The sequence below is a fragment of the Pipistrellus kuhlii genome, unplaced genomic scaffold (assembly GCF_014108245.1).
Source record: "Pipistrellus kuhlii isolate mPipKuh1 unplaced genomic scaffold, mPipKuh1.p scaffold_m20_p_103, whole genome shotgun sequence".
NCBI classification, from domain to species: Eukaryota; Metazoa; Chordata; class Mammalia; order Chiroptera; family Vespertilionidae; genus Pipistrellus; species Pipistrellus kuhlii.
Window position 1 is genome coordinate 198371 of NW_023425409.1, and position 18329 is coordinate 216699.

General features: G+C 58.2%; 2 protein-coding genes across 2 annotated transcripts; both read left to right on the plus strand.

Moving 5' to 3' along the window:
* Positions 1-1009: 1009 nt before the first annotated feature.
* On the plus strand, positions 1010-3843 carry LOC118714806 (keratin-associated protein 4-12-like). The gene is made up of 2 exons (XM_045578810.1): positions 1010-1666; positions 3637-3843. The coding sequence occupies exons 1-2, from the start codon at positions 1010-1012 to the stop codon at positions 3841-3843; spliced, it is 864 nt and encodes a 287-aa protein (XP_045434766.1).
* Positions 3844-8667: 4824 nt separating this feature from the next.
* Positions 8668-14066, plus strand: ELP6 (elongator acetyltransferase complex subunit 6). Its single transcript, XM_036430206.2, has 7 exons — positions 8668-8840; positions 10710-10788; positions 11309-11379; positions 11516-11634; positions 12153-12354; positions 12926-13072; positions 13218-14066. The coding sequence occupies exons 1-7, from the start codon at positions 8787-8789 to the stop codon at positions 13341-13343; spliced, it is 798 nt and encodes a 265-aa protein (XP_036286099.1). The 5' UTR covers positions 8668-8786; the 3' UTR covers positions 13344-14066.
* The last annotated feature ends 4263 nt before the right edge of the window (positions 14067-18329 follow it).

Here is an 18329-nt window from a genome sequence, read left to right on the forward strand (position 1 = left end):
ACGGCCGTGTGCGTGCTGGCCGTGTGGGTGAGGGCCGTGTGCGTGAGGCCCGTGTGCGTGCTGGCCGTGTGCGTGAGGCCCGTGTGCGTGAGGCCCGTGTGCGTGAGGGCCGTGTGCGTGAGGGCCGTGTGCGTGAGGCCCGTGTGCGTGAGGGCCGTGTGGGTGAGGGCCGTGTGCGTGACGGCCGTGTGCGTGAGGGCTGCGTGCCTGATGGTCGTGTGGGTGACGGCCGTGTGCGTGCTGGCCGTGTGTGTGAGGGCCGTGTGCATGAGGGCCGTGTGTGTGACGGCCGTGTGTGTGAGGGCCGTGTGCGTGACGGCCGTGTGTGTGAGGGCCGTGTGTGTGACGGCTGTGTGTGTGAGGGCCGTGTGCGTGACGGCCGTGTGTGTGACGGCCGTGTGCGTGACGGCCGTGTGTGTGAGGGCGGTGTGTGTGACAGCCGTGTGCATGAGGGCCATGTGCGTGAGGGCCATGTGGGTGACGGCTATGTCCGTGAGGGCCGTGTGCATGAGGGCGGTGTGCATGAGGCCCGTGTGCGTGAGGGCCGTGTGGGTGAGGGCCGTGTGCGTGAGGGCCGTGTGCGTGCTGGCCGTGTGGGTGAGGGCCGTGTGCGTGAAGGCCGTGTGTGTGAGGGCCGTGTGGGTGAGGGCCGTGTGGGTGAGGGCCGTGTGCGTGAGGGCCGTGTGCGTGCTGGCCGTGTGCGTGAGGGCGGTGTGTGTGACGGCCGTGTGTGTGAGGGCCGTGTGCGTGACGGCCGTGTGCGTGAGGGCCGTGTGTGTGAGGGCCGTGTGCGTGCTGGCTGTGTGCGTGAGGGCCGTGTGCGTGAGGCCCGTGTGCGTGAGGCCCGTGTGCGTGAGGCCCGTGTGCGTGAGGGCCGTGTGCGTGAGGGCCGTGTGGGTGAGGGCCGTGTGCGTGAGGGCCGTGTGGGTGAGGGCCGTGTGGGTGAGGGCCGTGTGCGTGAGGGCCGTGTGCATGCTGGCCGTGTGCGTGCTGGCCGTGTGCGTGCCTGATGGTCGTGTGCGTGAGGGCCGTGTGCGTGAGGGCCGTGTGCGTGAGGGCCGTGTGCGTGAGGGCCGTGTGCGTGCTGGCCGTGTGCGTGACGGCCGTGTGCGTGAGGGCCGTGTGCGTGAGGGCCGTGTGCGTGACGGCCGTGTGGGTGACGGCCGTGTGCGTGAGGGCCGTGTGCGTGAGGGCCGTGTGTGTGACGGCCGTGTGCGTGAGGCCCGTGTGCGTGAGGGCCGTGTGGGTGAGGGCCGTGTGTGTGACGGCCGTGTGCGTGAGGGCCGTGTGTGTGACGGCCGTGTGCCTGATGGTCGTGTGCGTGAGGGCCGTGTGTGTGACGGCCGTGTGCGTGAGGCCCGTGTGCGTGAGGGCCGTGTGTGTGACGGCCGTGTGCGTGAGGGCCGTGTGCGTGAGGGCCGTGTGGGTGAGGGCCGTGTGTGTGACGGCCGTGTGCGTGAGGGCCGTGTGCGTGAGGCCCGTGTGCGTGAGGGCCGTGTGCGTGAGGCCCGTGTGCGTGAGGGCCGTGTGCGTGACGGCCGTGTGCGTGAGGGCCGTGTGCGTGACGGCCGTGTGCGTGAGGGCCGTGTGCGTGCTGGCCGTGTGCGTGAGGGCCGTGTGCGTGCTGGCCGTGTGCGTGAGGGCCGTGTGCGTGACGGCTGTGTCCGTGAGGGCGGTGGGGAGAGGGTGGCAGTGCTTTGCTCAGGACGTCCTGTTCTCTCTGCAGCGGGGACAGACCGGCTTTCCCGGGGAGGCCCCTCCGGCCTCACCCAGGAGCCACCCCGCGGGTCGCGCTGAGGCGCGTGGGGATCCCGGGCCGGCCGCCGCCCGGCTCGCTCCGAGCCTCGACTTCCCCACAGGAGTTAGGACACACAGAGCAGAGCCGGCTCGGCTCCTCCAGCACAGGCCGCAGGGACCGGACGGGTGGGACGGGACCTGCCGCTCACGAGTGGGCGGCCGCTGCCAGGAGTCTGCCGGAGCAGGAGCCGACGCGCTGCAATCGGATCTGCCGATGTCTGTCGGTGCCGGCATCTCCTGCTGGAGCCGGGCTTCCTGGGCTGAGGGGGCTCAGCCATGGGCTCCCCCCCCATCCCAGCGCTGAGCGCCCCTCAGCCCGAGGTGCTCTCCGATGACGGTCCCGGCCCTTCTCTCTGCCTCCCCCCCCACAGCTCCCCGTGTGCGTCTCTGAGGAAAGGACAGACTGACGGGGCGTGCCCTCGGCATCATGGGAGAAAAGCCCGTTGTCTGATGGGTCCTCTCGCTGAGAAGGGTCTGTGCCCTGTTGACCGTCTGTGTAAATAAGGCGTGTTCTTTTCTTTCTTACTTTCTCTTTATGTTTTTAAAAATACATCTTTAATGATTTCAGAGAGGAAGGGAGAGGGAGAGAGAAACATCCATGATGAGAGAGAATCATTGATTGGCTGCCTCCTGCATGCCCCACACTGGGGATTGAGCCCCCAACCCAGGCATATGCTCTTGACCAGAATCAAACCTGGGACCCTTCAGTCCGAAGGCCGACGCTCTATCCACTGAGCCACACCGGTGAGGGCCTTTGCTAATATTTTGTTGAGGGTTTTGCCTCTAAGCTCCTGAGAGGTGTTGGTCTGTAATTTTTGTTGCTTTAGTTCTCCAGGAACAAGGGAATGCCTGTGTCTGCATCAGACACTTCCTTCCGTTACTCCCACTCTCCAGAGAGGGACCGAGGACCGGTTGCACAGGCTCCGCCTGGTCAGAGGGAGTCAGAGCTGGGATTCAGCACTCACACCATCGGCTGCTGCTCTGACTTTCCATCATTGAGTCACTGTGTTCTGTCTGACCTCCTTAGAATATCGTTGTTGTTTTTTGTAGAGCAGATTTATATTCATAATTATGGCCCCAGGCACAGCCAGTAGGTGCAGTCTTTGTTGGATGGATTGATGAGTGGATGGGTGGATGGGTGGGTGGATGGGTGGGTGAGTGGATGGGTGGATGGATGAGTGGATGGATGGGTGTGTGGATGGGTGAGTGGATGGATGGATAGATGGGTGGATGGATGGATGGATGAGTGGATGGGTGGATGGATGGGTGGATGGGTGGGTGAGTGGACAGATGGATGGATGAGTGGATGGGTGGGTGGATGGGTGGGTGGATGGGTGGGTGGATGGGTGTGTGGATGGGTGAGTGGATGGGTGGATGGGTGGGTGAGTGGATGGGTGGATGGGTGTGTGGATGGGTGGATGTATGAGTGGGTGGGTGGATGGGTGGATGGATGGGTGGGTGGGTGGGTGGGTGGATGGGTGAGTGGGTGGGTGGATGGGTGGATAGATGGGTGGATGGGTGGATGAATGGACAGATGGATGGATGAGTGGATGGGTGGATGGATGAGTGGGTGGGTGGATGGGTGGATAGATGGATGGATGGGTGGATGAATGGACAGATGGATGGATGAGTGGATGGGTGGATGGATCGGTGGGTGTATGGGTGGGTGGGTGGGTGGGTGGATAGATGGGGGGTGGAGGACTGTAGTTTTTTGAGAACAGGCAGTTTCTCCATGGCCCTGGGCCTGGAAGAGGGCTGAGCCACCTTTGCATGCCCGTGGGGATCCTGTGGGGTGAACCATACCTGGGCCCCAAGGACACCCTGTTTTGGGGTTCTCAGGAGAAGCCTGTGCAGAGGTCCCAGGGCGCCCTGTGTTTGGCTTTGCCTCCTGTTGCCAGGCGCCTGGCTCCCTCTGTGCCTGCCCCGCGGGAGGGAGCTGGCCTGCTGCCCTGGCACCTCCTCCTCATTGAGTCCCCGAGCCAGGCCAGGGGCGCCCGGGCCGCCGGCATCCATCACGGCCGCCGCCGGGCCCTCACGGCGCTTTGAGGCTGGGCCAGCGCCCGGTGGGAATGCCCGCTGGCCTAATTGGGCCGCTGGCCGGAGGCGCGGCCGCTGCTGTCTGGACTCTGGTGGCTGCTTCCCCCTCTCGAGGGTGACACGGGCTTCCTGCTCGGCCGGCTCTCCGGGCCACAAGGTCACCCCGTTCTTCAGCCGGCGAAAGGGGCGCCGCGGGGCCCTGGGTTCCTGCCCGCGGCCGCGCGGCTGCCAGGAGGGCCGCCCGGGAGCCGTCCTGCTCTCTGCTGCCAGCGGAGCCGTTCCCACAGGAAAGAGGCCTCCCGGTCCCCATGGCGGCCGGGCCTGCCGAGCACCAGGCACAGCACCTGGCTCTGGGGTCCACGTGTCCACGCGAGGGCAGTCACCCCCAAGCCCACGAGAGACCAGAGAGCGTGTGGCCCACCGCCGTGGAGGGCCAGCCCCCGCGGTCCTGGCCCCGTCTCCCCGCACTGGCCCCTCGGACACCCGGCCCCGGTGAGGTTCTCAGAGAACCGTCCTCCTGGGGGCGCTGCCGAGAGGGCCTGGCCGCCCTCCTCCCAGCACCTGGCCCCCCCTTCTGGCCTGGCAGGAGGTGCCTGTCCCTCGCTTCTTGGATGGCGAGGCCCTGGCAGGCTGGGCTGAGCTCCGGGCTCCGTTCCTGCTCCCTGGAGGGCGGCTGAGCCCCGAGGGACCCCGGGACCGCCCAGCGCGGCCCCTCACTGCTGGAGGGACTGTCTGGGCTCGGCGGGTGTGTGTGTGTGTGTGTGTGTGTGTGTGTGTGGTGGGGAGACAGACTCAGGGTCAGGCCGTCCGGGCGACGCTGGGACTCTGAGCTGCCTATAGGCCCGGGGGCTTGGGCCCGGGGCTGCCCAGCGCCGCCCGGAGCTCCTGAGCGGTGACACAGCGGTGCAGCGGGCTGGCCGGCCGCCGGCCCATGGGGAGGGGCTGGGCTGGCACCAGCTCGTGGGACCGGGGACGCTGGCAGGGAAACCGGAGAGCCTGCCCCCCACCCCCGGCCGCTTCCGCTGCTGACATGTAAGAGGATTAGGGCTCAGAGCCGGACAAGGGGCTCTTATTCTCCGGCTGCACTTTCACGGGCTCAGAGTCCGGGACCGGAACACAGGGGAGGAGGGGCCTGGGCTTTGGGATAGCACAGGGACCCCCCCGGCACCCAGCCATGAGGTCTGCTGAGGCCATGCCAGGGCCCGGGGGTGGGGGTGGGGTGGAGGGGGGGCTGGCCTCACTCAGCTGGTGCAGGGGCGTCCCCCAGGCGGCTGTGGATCCCTGGGGGATCCCAGAGCCCCGAAAGTCAGGGTGGAAGGAAGGTGTGTTGATGACTCCGCCCTGCCCCACAGTAGAGTCCGGAGTTTATCCTCGCGCTGCCCTGCCCACTCACGCAGCCCCAGAGCCCACCTCCATGGACATTTTCCTAGAGGGAAACCGAGGCCCAGAGAGGCCGAGGGGAGCGGGAGGGAGGAGTGGCCGCGGGGCTGCCCGCCCGGCCTGGCGCTGAGGCCGGTGTCGCCGTCCAGGCCGGTGCTGCCCGCTCTGGTTTTCTCCTTCTTCATCCTCCCCCAGGTGTCTCCACTGGTTTTAGAGAGAGTGGAAGGGAGAGGGAGATGGAGAGAAGCACACCGATGGGCTGCCTCCTGCAGGGGCCCCCACGGAGGTGCGTGCCCATGGCCGGAATCGAGCTGGGACCCTCCGGCCCTGGAGGGTCTGTCCCGGAGCAGCGGGCAGGTCCAGGGTTTCTCCGCTGGAATCTCGCGGCCGGAGCGCTTAGCTGAGGCTCCCTCCTCGGGGACAGGCCGGCGTGACTGTCTGTTCCCCTGATGGACGACGGCCCAGCTCATCCATCACCGGCGGGCGGCCCCGGCCTGCTGACCCCCCCCCACCCGTGTGATTCTGGTCAAGGGCACCTGTCTCAGTTGCAGGCTCGTCCCCGGCTGGGGCCCTGGTCTGCAGGAGGCACCCATCCATGTTTCTCTGACAATCAGTGGGAAGAGAAAGAAAAGCAGCAACAAGAAGCCAGTGGGACTGGGGTGGGAAAGGGGGCGGGAGAGGACTCCAGGCTTCACTCTGAGCAGGAGGGGCCGTGGGGGGAGAAGGGGGGCTGGAAATGGGGGAACATCCCTGAGGGGAGCAGGCTCTGGACGGGAGAGCCCCCCAGCTCCCTCTCCCTTCCTCCACTGCTCTGCCTGGTCCCTGCGGTCACCAGGTGCCGGGCGCAGGCTGCCCTCTGCTGGGTGCACCTGGCCCTGTGCCCATGGGCCCCCAATGCCGGCTCCGTCGGGACTTTTTTAAAATGCCGGGGGACGTGGGACAAATTGTTAAAAATCGGGACTGTCCCGCCAAAAGCGGGACGTCTGGTCGCCTTATTGCATTTGGCTCTGTGGACTCATGAGTTTGCCGACCACAACCACTGCCATGAGAGGTGTTTCTCTGCTCCCTCCCTCCCTCCTTCCCTTCCTCCGGATTCTGAGCACCTGTCTGTGCCGGGCGCTGGGCGGGGCACTAAGGCAAAGCTCGCACCCCAAGACCTCGCCGCCCAGAGAACGGCGGTAACGGGGGGGCGGGGGAAAGGCGTGCAGGGGGCGCCCCTCGGGACTCGGGGAAGGCTCTCCAGGGGACGTACAGCCGAGCTGGGACTGGAAGGACGGGAAGGGCATCCCAGGAGGAGGAACTGCATGTGCGAAGGCGGGGAGGCAGGAAAGAGCTGTGGGAGGGTGATGGGGCATCTGCTGGGTGAGGCGGGGGTCCCAGAACCCACCACCTGGACCCTCTGCCTCCTGGACCTCCTTTGCTCCTGGCTGGCTGGCCAGGAAGAGGCCCCGCCCCCCTGCCCCAAAGGAGGCTTTGGTGCTGGGGAGAGGGAGGGAGGAAGGAGGGCCCGCTGGTGTGTATTTTGGGATTGCCTCTCAGACATCTCCTCCTCCTCCTCTTCCTCCAGCTCCATGGCAACCAGGCGGCAGCTGGGGGAGCCACCTGTGAGCTGGGCTGAGTGGAGGGGGAGGTGGGCTAGAGGTGGGGCCCTCTGCTCCCCTCTCTGAGCCTCAGTTTTGGCGTCTAGAATATGGGCAGGCAACCCAGTGGGGCTGCTGTCAACCAGATGCTCCAGGGAGCGGAGGCCCAGGCTGGACCCCTGAGGGGAAGGCCTGGGGGTGAGGGCGGGGCTGGGGGGCGCTGCACCGTCCTGCAGCTGGGGCTGGCCAGGCGGCGGGGAGTCCCTGAGCCCGTGGCCTGTGCTTCCCACCCAGCAGCCTGCCTGGCGCACCCACTGCACGTCACTGCCCAGAGCCGAGGAGCAGGAGGCAGGGCCGGGGCACAGACACAGGGATGGGTCTCCCCAGAGCCCTGCCATGAGAGGTCTGGGTCTCCCCGAGGCACAAGGCTCAGCTGCTCCCAGAACCCAGTCAAAGCCCCAGAAGGAGGGGCCGGGAGGGTCTCTTCCTGAGGCTGCTGCTCTGATGACGACTGACATTTCTTTGGAGAGCCAAGTTTTTTAAACTTCAACTTCTTCTAACGCCACTTCTTCAAGACAGACTCGCCCAGGCCGTGGTGTTTTGTGGAAGAGCCACACTCAAGGGGCCAAAGAGCCCCATGTGGCTCGAGAGCCGCAGTTTGCCGACCACGGGCCTAAGCCAACAGGAACACGAACCTTCTTCGTTCGGGAGCCAGAATCTGAAACCAGAGTGTCGGGGGCGCCAGGGGGGTCCTTCCCACTGCCCACGTGCCCACTTCCAGCCGATCACGTGGCCCCGCCAAAGGCAGTGAGCTCGGAGTCTGTGCTGCCTTCCCGCTCTCCGAGGGCTCGGCCTGGGCAGGCGGCCACCAGGGCAGACCGTCTGCAGAGGGACAGGCGCACAGGCCTCCCAGCAGCGGGGCGCCCCCTGCCCCCGCTCAGCCCCCTGACCCTGCGATGGGAACAGGTGTGGGTCCCCCAGCCCGGCTGCCTGTCCTGGGACGCGGCAGGCGCGCCCGCCATCTGCTGGCCGGTTCCTGTTACTGCAGGAGGTGGAGGCCTCCCTGCCGCCAGCCCAGCCCACCGGTGCCCACGGGGCCAGCCCAGCACCCCCTTTCCATTTCACAGCCAGAGCCAGGCCTGCGCTCCCCTCGGCGCTGCTGTGAACACAGGTGTGCAGGAAACTGAGGTTCTGCTTTCGGTCTTTTTTTTTTTTTTAAACATATTTTATTGATTTCAACAGAGAGGAAGGGAGGGATAGAGTTAAACATTAATGAGAAACATCCATCAGCTGCTGCCTGCACGCCCCATATTGTAGATCGAGCCAGAAATCAAGGTACATGCCCTGATCAGAATCAATCCTGGGACCCTTCAGCCCTCAGGCCGACGCTCTATCCACTGAGCCACACTGGTTTCAGCTAGGGCTCTTTAAAAAAAAATTATTTATTGATTACCGTGTTACGTGTGTCCTTATTCCCCCATTACCACCCCCAACCCCCCCTGTTGTCTGTCCATTAGTTAGGCTTATGCATCCCACTGGACTTTCCAATGCCTAGTTCCATGTTTGTTTTCTGCTTTGTGCCCGGCGGACCCCAGGCCCCTCTCCTCGGATGCAGCCCACGTTTCTAGCACAGCCCGAGCTCGCCCGGGGCGGGCAGCGTGAGGCTTAGGGGAGGAAGAAGAGCCGATTACGGGGGCCTTGAGGGCGCCACTGTGTGGGCTCCCACGCCGCAGATCCGCAGGGTGGGAACTGAACGTGATGCAGCCTCTGCAGCCGCCCGGCCGAGGGAGCGGAGGGACAGCCGCCGGAAGTGCGTCATCATGCGGGCGCCGGAAGCGCCCAGGTCCAGGCGCCTCCTGATTGGCTGCGGTAGGCGCAGCCGGTGTCGCGCGTGCTCCTGGCCCGGGGGCGTGGGTGCTGTGTGCTGCGGTCCCGGCTCCTCTCCGCGGCGCTTTTGCTTCCCGGTCCAGGACGCCGCTCCGCGAGCGCGGGATGTTCCCCGAGCTCAACAACCTCCTCGATGCCTCCCCGGACCGGCCGGAGCCGGTAACGCGCGCGGCGGAGAGGGGCGGTCCCTGGAGCCCGGCGGAAGCACGCGTCCCGGGTGCAGGGCGCGCGGACCCGCGGGAAGGACGCTGCGTCCACCGGCCTGTGTGCCTGGGAGTTGTAGTCCAGGGAGGGCCGACCGGGCTTTGCTGGGCCTCGGGCCCCGCGGGAGGCGGACTTCCGCACCTTCTCGCAGGCCGTGGTGCCCGTGAACGTTCTGGGAAGCGTGTTCGACGTATGGACGGGCTTTGGTTCACAAACGTGTACCGGGGCCCTCGGCGTGCTCACCCGCGTGGGGGTCCCGGCGCCGGGGGAGGTTGCCTGAGAGGAGAGGAAGGTTTGGTTCTCCACCTTCCCAGGGGCCCAGCTGCCTCCCGACCTGCGTGTCCTTCTGGCTCGGGGGCCCCCGCAGGTGGCCGGGATCGCTGCTGCTCCTCCGACGCGTCCCTCTCATGGTGCCTGGACGCGCGCCTCCCAGCTGCTCTCATCCAACGCGGTGCCAAGGCCACCTTTGTGTTTCCCACTCTTCCCGCCTTCTGGGCATTTTTCACCGTTTAGCCCAAGGGGTACCTCTCCCAGGAACATCCCTGGTTTGTTTCATAACCTTTGTCTTCGTGACGCGATGTCAAGCTCCTCCAGCCAGCCAAGAGGCCTCTATGACCACCTAGTGCCAGGCAGATCAGTTTCCATAGATCCTTGTGGATTTCATAGCCGCCCAGCAGTTCTTAGCTGTCCAGGCCTGCAGGTGGCGCTGGCTACCTTACCAATGACTTCTGCGCCACCCAAGTGTTCAGCCCAGGGCCCAGCTAGGGAGTGGGGGATCCCAGTGGGATGACAGCCCTGGGGGTGATCCTCAGGAGCTATACTGTGATCTTCCATGTCTGTTTTGTCTTGAGAAATACATTTTTAAACATTTATTGTTAATCCTTATCTGAGGATATTTTCCCATTGATTTTTATTTATTTATTTATTTAAAAATATATTTTGTTGATTTTGTACACAGAGGAAGGGAGAGAGTTAGAGAGTTAGAAACATCGATGAGAGAGAGTCATCGATCAGCTGCCTCTTGCACACCCCCTACTGGGGATATGCCCGCAACCAAGGTACATGCCCTTGACCGGAATCGAACCCGGGACCCTTCAGTCTGTGGGCCAAGCAGGCCAACACTCTACCTACCTAGTACTGAGCCAAACCGGCCAGGGCATCTCTCATGTTTCATAAGTGAGAAAAGTCACAACAGCACAGAGGTGGTATGTCTAAGCCCCTTGATCTTGACAAGGAACTCGTGGTGGCTGGTCAGAGACGGCATCCTGGGAGGTCTTTCCATGCTCGTGGCTAGAGCTCTGCCTGCTGCAGTGTCCAGGGCCTTCGGACACAGGCCTGTCAACACCACGCCTTCCCTCCTTCCCACCCTCCATGACGGACTCGGCACCAGAATTAGAAGTAATTCTTCTTGAGGAAGCTGAAGTGTTTGAAGGTCCCTCCCAGTGTTGGCAGGCTGAGATTTTTGTTGGATTCTGATGGTAGACGCTTCCTTTGTTAAATATCTCATTCTCCCAGGCTAGTCCCTGAGTTACTAGGTGAGGAGTGAGGAAGAGGAGGGAATTTATTCCCTGTTTTGCTTCGGGGAAATGGAAGCCAAGATATGCTTGCCCATAATGAGTGACTTAATACTGATCACTGTTATTGTTGTTTTTCTCACCATTTTTACTTCCTTTTTTATAATCCTAGAGCATATGTATCGCGCGCACGTGTTACACACGTGTGTGTTACATACATATGTACACATATGAATTACACACACCTACTCTTCAGATGTATACAGCCAGCCGCCCTCTGACTTCCTTTTTGTGTTCCTCTTACTTCCAGGGGAAGCTGACTCTGCTCTGTGACGCTAAGACCGATGGCAGTTTCCTTGTGCACCACTTTCTCTCCTTCTACCTCAAAGGTAAGGGACTCATTGAGGCGACTGAGAGAGAAGCCTGTTTCGGGAAGAAATGGGGCTCGCCGGTGTCGGGGGGGCCAGGTGGCCGTTCGTTAGAATTGGTTACGTGCAGTGAGGTGGCTAGAGCGTCTTTGTGTTTCCTTTATCTCTCTCGGATATAGGACCGGTTTTAAAAGTTCATTTTAGGGGCAATGAGGGGATCAGGGCACAATGTCTTAGTCAATAAAGAAAAAGTTAACTGTACTCCTGTACACTGACCGCAAACAGAAAAACATAATTGTTTAAAGACCAAATTGTATTAAAACAAGGTAGCCAGTAATACATCTAACAGAAGTACATCTCAGAATCAATTGTAAAAGGTACAATTATTAAATATTTCAAAAATCGCATCTGAGAATCGAACTTGGCATTTTAGGTCGCAGGACGCCTGAGCCTCTAGGACGGCCTCGGAGCTTCTGTGTGCAGAGGCGCGGGGAGAGGAGGGTGTGCACAGAGGTGTCAGGATAAGTGTTTTGTCTTCCAGCGAACTGTAAGGTGTGCTTTGTGGCTCTCGTTCAGTCCTTCAGTCACTACAACATCGTGGGACAGAAGCTGGTGAGTATCTCAGACTCGTGGGGAGGTCCCTGAGGAGTGTGCACGCTGCAGGGTTTGGGGCGCGCCCTCCTGAGAGCTTGAGGTGAGCCCTGGGGTTCCCGTGGGGGCGCCGTGGCTCACTCCTGGCTGTGCGCAGGGTGTCAGCCTGACCGCGGCCCGGGAGCGCGGGCAGCTGGTCTTCCTCGAGGGGCTCAGGTCGGCCGTGGACTCCTTCTTCCGGGCTGAGGGGGAGGCCCCGCCCCTGCGGTTCCTCAGGTCAGTGCGCCCGCAGCCCAGCCCGGGCACAGCTCGGGGGCCGGCCGCGTTGCTGTTGCCTCCCCCTCGGGGTGTGGGAGGTCAGAGTGGCTTTGGGCCAGGCATGTCCCAGCTGTGGTGGCGTTCCTGGGAGCCCTTGCTCTGACCCTGGGCCAGATGGTGGGCCCTATGGTGACGGGTTCGGTTTCTGGGAGGCCCGGGGCGGTGGCATCTGGGCTGGCTCCTTCAGAAACAGGTCCATGTCACACACCAGCCGCCCTGAAGCCAGAGCCCTCGCACCAGGACCTGCCCGGCCGCAGGAGCCTTCCGGCCCAGCTCGGGGCCGGGCTGTTCGCTTTGTGCCCACAGCTGGCAGCACAGCGCGGGTGCCGGGGCCTCAGGAATCCGTGTGGAGCACAGCTCACGGCTCGCTCGCCTTTCCTGGCCGACCGCCATACGCCTGGGCCCAACTGGGATCCGCTCTCTGCTCCCCCGCCCTCCCTGGGATGGAGCTCTGCTGACGTCTGCCTCGTGTCCAGGGAGGCCACGGCCGGCAGCCTGCAGCCTCTGTTCCAGTTCGTGCGGGACGCCCTGGAGCCCGGGGGCCCGGGGGCGGCCGGCTGGGCGCGCCCGGTGCTGCTGGTGGACGACCTCAGCGTGCTGCTGAGCCTGGGCGCGGGCGCGGGCGCCGTGCTGGACTTCGTGCACCGCTGCAGGGCCCGCGTGTGCTGCCAGCTGCAGGTGCGCGGCGGGCAGGCCCAGCCCGTGTCCCTCCCGGGCGGTCACTGTCCCTCTGGGTGTGGCTGTAGGTCAGTCAAGATGATGGGTACAGTTGCTTTAAGAATTGTGAGGTGCAGGATAAGTGTGGGTTGTAACCTGCACTGTCAAGCCGTTAGGCTAAACGGGAGACTTTTCCGCGATAGAGATTTTATTTTGTTCTCTGTTAGTCCTCACACGAGGATATTTTTCCATTGCCTTTTAGAGGGAGTGGGAGGGGGAGGGAGAGACAGAAACATCCATGTGAGAGACACATCGATGGGTTGCCTCCTGCATGCGCCCGGACCAGGCCCAGGCACCTGCAGCCGAGGCACGTGTCCTTGGCGGTGGGAGCCGGGACCCTCCGTCCGCCTGCCGTGCTTGGTTTCAGGCAGGTGGGCTGAAAGTGCAGGTTGGATGTCCAGCGGGGATGGAGCCCAGGCAGGGCCCTCCCGCAAAGGGCTGGTCGCGAGGTGGCGCGGAGGCTGACCTGGGAGAGGGCGGGCGGCCCGGTCCTGGTGTCCCGCCGTCAGGAGAGGCTCCGTCTGTCTCGCAGGGAAACATAGTGGCCCTGGTGCACGCCAGCGGGGACGCCGAGGACGAGGAGAGCGAGCTCCTGCTGAACGGCCTCAGCCACCAGAGCCACCTGGTCCTGCGGGCCGAGGGCCTGGCCACCGGCTCCTGCAGGGATGTGCACGGGCAGGTGCGCGGGGCGGGCCGCTTCCTGCGGGGTGACCTCACGTGGGAAGGTGCTCTTTAAACTCGGACCCGGGGGTCATTAGGTCACGGACGGGCCGGGGGTCACGGGGGCAGTACTGGGCGGGGCCTCATCCTCTCCTGTCCTGCAGCTGCGGGTCCTCTGGCGGACACCATGGCCGCCCGCTGCGCGGGGCCGGAGCCTCACCTTCCAGTACAAGATCCAGGACAAGAGCGTGTCCTTTTTCGCCAAAGGAATGTCGCCTGCGGTTCTGTGACCCGAGGGGCGGACCCGACACGAGGGTGAAGCCTCTCCCCTCGCAGCCATGTCCCCGCTGGCCGCGCCTGGCGATGGCGGACTGTGGCTCTGCCTGTCCCACGTTCAGCAGACACGTGTGTCAGGACCCCGCACCCTGCTCTGCCGAGACGGAGCTGGGGAAGGGTCCTCTGAGTTTTCGTGTGACTCGCCACCCCCGTCTGGGCTGTGCCTTGGAGCAGGGTGGGCTGAGCACCGGCAGGGACAGTTCTGATGGCGGGCCTCCTCGGGGACAGACGGGGTCGTCCTGGCTGGCACAGAGTGCGCCCCACATCCTGGCTCCCTGGGCATCTCGCGCAGGTCTCACCTTTGTCTTGCAAAGGTCCTTCCCTGAGCCCTGCTTGCAAGGCATGGAGGCCGGAGGAGGCACACCGCTGACCCCGCCTCCTGGGAAGGGCGGGGCTCCACCAGGTCTGTGGGCCAAGGGCACCTGCTGCCAGAGGTGCTCCGGGGCCGGCAGAGAGAACAGGACGAGCGTGAAACCAGTGCAGGTAGCAGGAAGCCCACAGGCTGCCCACAGGAGAGCAGAGGCCCCTCGGCTGGTGGTGTGGGTGCAGGAGCAGAGGCTGGGTGCGAATGCCCCTTTCTGAAATAAAAAAAAAAATTTAGAAAAAGGGTTATTGCACCCACTTATCCAGATGACTTTCACCAGCAGTTTGTCAGGTTCTATAAAGTGTTCCTCAGACTTTGCCTCATTTTATTAGGTTTTTTTTTTATAATATATATTTTATTGATTTTTTTACAGAGAGGAAGGGAGATAGATAGAAAGCCAGAAACATCAATGAGAGAGTAGCATCGATCAGCTGCCTCTTGCACACCCCGTACTGGGGACGTGCCCGCAACTCAGGTACATTCTCTTGACCGGAATTGAACCCGGGACCCTGGAGTCCGCAGGCTGACGCTCTATCCATTGAGCCAAGCTGGTTTCGGCTATTAGTAGGTTTTTAAATCTTTATTGTTGAGAAAGTATTACATATGCCTCCTTTCCCCCCATTAATCTCCTCTAGCCCACCCTCATCCCCTGGTTATATAATTTTATTAAAACTAATGCAGACATCGACTTAATACCCTCTCAAATGTTTATTGGAATATAACTTACCTGATTTTATTGAATTTTTTTTAATGGTGTTTTTGACATAGTAATGCAGTTGGCTTTTTAAAAAATGTTTCTAAACGTGTAATGATTTTCAGATTGAGACTCAAATTTGTTAGGTATTCCCCCTTTATATATCGTTAACATCTGCAAATAATGGTACACACCTTGCTCATTCCTCCCTTGAGACTTTAGTCAGCACTTGGCAATTTGTGACATGAGAGTGGTGTGTAGGCATTTGCTGTCTAGTTTCTGTTTTAAAGGGAATAGGAGGCATTTTCCTATAATACTTAATTTTAAAATATTGGGTCGGCAAGTAAGTAATTGCGGATTTCACACATATATGGCTTCAGTTGAATTTTTAGGTTTGCAGACGTAGTAAAAATGTAAAACACATTTTGTTATTTGATAGTTGGCTATTCAGCTGTTAATCAGCAAAAAAAGTTTTTTGATCTGTTTTGTAGTTTTCGTTTGGCGTTCGTTGAAAAATGGAAAATCAAAAGGAACATTTTCGTCATATTTTGATTTTTTATTTCCACAAAGGGAAAAACGCATCGCAAGCTCATAAAAAGTTATGTGCTGTTTATGGTGACGAAGCCTTAAAAGAACGGCAGTGTCAAAATTGGTTTGCCAAATTTCGTTCTGGTGATTTTTCACTCAAAGATGAAAAACGCTCTGGTCGTCCAGTTGAAGTTGATGACGCCCTAATCAAAGCAATAATCAATTCGGACTGTCACAGTACAACACGTGAGATTGCAGAGAAGCTTCATGTATCACATACATGCATTGAAAATCACTTAAAACAACTTGGCTATGTTCAAAAACTCGATACATGGGTTCCTCACAAACTGAAAGAATCACAGTTAACGCAACGCATTAGCAGCTGTGATTTGCTAAAGAAACGTAATGAAAATGATCCATTTTTAAAACGACTGATAACTGGTGATGAAAAATGGGTTGTTTACAACAATATCAAGTGGAAAAGATCGTGGAGCAGGCCAGGTGAACCAACTCAAACAACATCAAAAGCTGATATTCATCAAAAGAAGGTTTTGTTATCAGTTTGGTGGGATTACAAAGGAATTGTCTACTTTGAACTCTTACCACCCAACCGAACGATCAATTCTGATGTCTACATTGAACAACTAATGAAATTAAACAATGCAGTTGAAGAAAAGCGGCCCAAATTGACAAATCGAAAAGGTGTTGTATTCCATCATGACAATGCAAGGCCACACACATCTTTGGTCACTCAGCAAAAATTAATGGAGCTTGGTTGGGATGTTTTGCCACATCCACCATATAGTCCTGACCTTGCACCATCTGATTACTTTTTGTTTCGATCTTTACAAAACTCCTTGAATGGTAAAAATTTCAATAATGATGATGATGTCAAATCGTACCTGATTCAGTTTTTTGCTAATAAAAACCAGAAGTTTTTTGAACGTGGGATTATGATGCTGCCTGAAAGATGGCAAAAGGTCATTGATCAAAATGGGCAATACATTACAGAATAAAGTTATTTAGTTCCATGAAAAAATTGTCTTTGATTTTCTTTAAAAAATCCGCAATTACTTACTTGCCGACCCAATATATTATCAAGTCAGTTTAAAAAATAAGCTTGAAGAAGGAAAGGGGAAAGAAATGTTCCTCAACTCCTATTCCCCCCCCTTTTTAAAGTGTATTTTTATTGATTTCAGAGAGAAAGGGAGAGGAGAAAGAGGTAGAAACATCGGTGATGAGAGAGAATCACTGATTGGCTGCCTCCTGCACGCCCACCCTGGAGTTCAGTCCCACAAACTGGACATGCGCTCTTGTTTCCTAGTCCAGTGTTTTTCAACCTTTTTTCGGCAAAGGCACACTTGTTTCATGAAAAAAATCACGAGGCACACCACCATTAGAAAACGTTAAAAAATTTAACTCTGTGCCTATATTGACTATATATAAAGTAATTCTCTTGAATAGGAATCAAATAAACACAAAGAAAGTATTTTATAATTACTTTATTATGAAATATTAAGTAAACAAAATAGTGAAAAATTATAAAATTCTTGTCTTGTCTGCACCTACGGCACACCAGGCAACATCTCGCGGCACACTAGTGTGCCGCGGAACAGCGGTTGAAAAACGCTGTCCTAGTCAACGCTCAGCCGCTGAGCCACGCCTCTTTGAAGGGCTTGACCGGTAATCATTGGCTCCCTGTGGACTTTCTCAGCTTCCTTGAGGTCATTCGTCTGGCTGTGGTTGTGCTGGCCATGGTAACACTCCGATGTATGACCCTTGAATTCCTCCTGCAGTCTTGTCTTACTGGTATTTGTTACATTTTCTATAATCTGCTGTTTGTTAGGCTTAAGATTTTAAAATTATTTTTTATTACAATAGATTGATTGATTATGGTAGTATGCCATCTGTAGTTGTGAGCAAAGATGGCCTCCGATTATTTTTCTCTATTTGTCCAGTCAGGTTTAAACATAAAAATGATACATGCCACGTCAGCAATGTTGAGGAATTGGCTGCCTTTCATATGCTCTGAAAGTCTTAGTGCTTTTTATTCCCAGTTAGGCCTTGCACTGGTCAAGGACAGGCAAGTTTTGGAATTTTGTCTTTTTTATTGGTCTTTATGGTTTTCTTTATTGTCAGTTTTAGTACTATTTATTTTTCAAATATTTATCTTTCCTATTTGTGCTTTTGGAAAAGTACTTATAAGTCATATATACAGTATGAGGCTTGTGTTCAGGATTTCTAACTCACAATTTAATAAGACATCCCGTTAGAAAGTGAGCAAAAGATTGGCACCGACATCTTATCAAAGCAGACATAGGAACGGCCAGCATGCACATACACATAGAAGACTCATAGCCGTGGCTGTCTGGCTCAGTGGATAAGCTTTGGACTGAGGGGCCCTGGGGATGGTTCTGGTTAAGGGCAGATGCCGGGGTTTCGGGCTCCATTCCCAGTTTGGGGCGAGTGGGAGGGAGCTGAACCATGATTCTCATCATTGATGTTTCTCTCTCTCCCTTCCTCTCTCTGAAATCATTAAAAAAAAAAAAAAAATCACACACACACGCGCGCGCGCACACACACACACACACACACACACACACGCCTAACATAACTAGCCATTAGGAATGTTCCTTTTAGAGAATGTTCCTTAATGACAACACAGTTTAGCTAGAATTCAATAACAGCTACAAAATCAGACCATTCTAGGTTTGGAAAGAAGGAAGCATACTTCAATGAGCAAAGGGTCAGTGGGAGAAACTCATAACAAAAATCACTCCCTGCTCCTAAAATGGCTACAGAAACACGACGGGCCCCAGCAGGTTTGGCTCAGCGGATAGACGAGCCTGGATCTGCCTCACTCAGGTGACCACGTCTAAAGCTCAGCCAGCACGCCCACCGGAGAAAGGGCCAGAACCTCCAGGAAGCCACGATGGGCGGGAACAGCGCCGGCTCACCTGGCTGCTATGGTGGAGATGAGCTTCATTAGAGCGCCGAGCATGGGACCTACAAACAGGTGCTCAGTCTAGAGTACCTACATCTGCCGAAACCGGTTTGGCCCAGTGGGTAGAGCGTCGGCCTGCGGACTGAAAGGTCCCGGGTTTGATTCCGGTCAAGGGCATGTACCTTGGTTGCGGGCACATCCCCGGTAGGGGGTGTGCAAGAGGCAGCTGGTCGATGTTTCTCATTGATGTTTCTAACTCCCTCTTCCTCTCTGTAAAAAATCAATAAAATATATATTTTTAAAAAAGAGTACCTAGATCCCTGGCCCGTGTGGTTCAGTGGATAGAGCGTCGGCCTGTGAACTGAAGGGTCCTGGGCTCCATTCCGGTCAAGGGCACATGCTGGGGTTGT

Bases quoted from the DNA above. Each gene is read 5' to 3' on its own strand.
- ELP6 (XM_036430206.2), top strand. From the start codon at position 8,787: ATGTTCCCCGAGCTCAACAACCTCCTCGATGCCTCCCCGGACCGGCCG. The intron at 8,841-10,709 runs GTAACGCGCGCG...TCTTACTTCCAG, and splicing joins CCCCGGACCGGCCGGAGCCG to GGGAAGCTGACTCTGCTCTG. The intron at 12,355-12,925 runs GTGCGCGGCGGG...TCTGTCTCGCAG, and splicing joins GCGTGTGCTGCCAGCTGCAG to GGAAACATAGTGGCCCTGGT.
- LOC118714806 (XM_045578810.1), top strand. From the start codon at position 1,010: ATGGTCGTGTGCGTGAGGGCCGTGTGCGTGAGGGCCGTGTGCGTGAGG. The intron at 1,667-3,636 runs GTGAGGGCGGTG...TGGGGTTCTCAG, and splicing joins TGTGCGTGACGGCTGTGTCC to GAGAAGCCTGTGCAGAGGTC.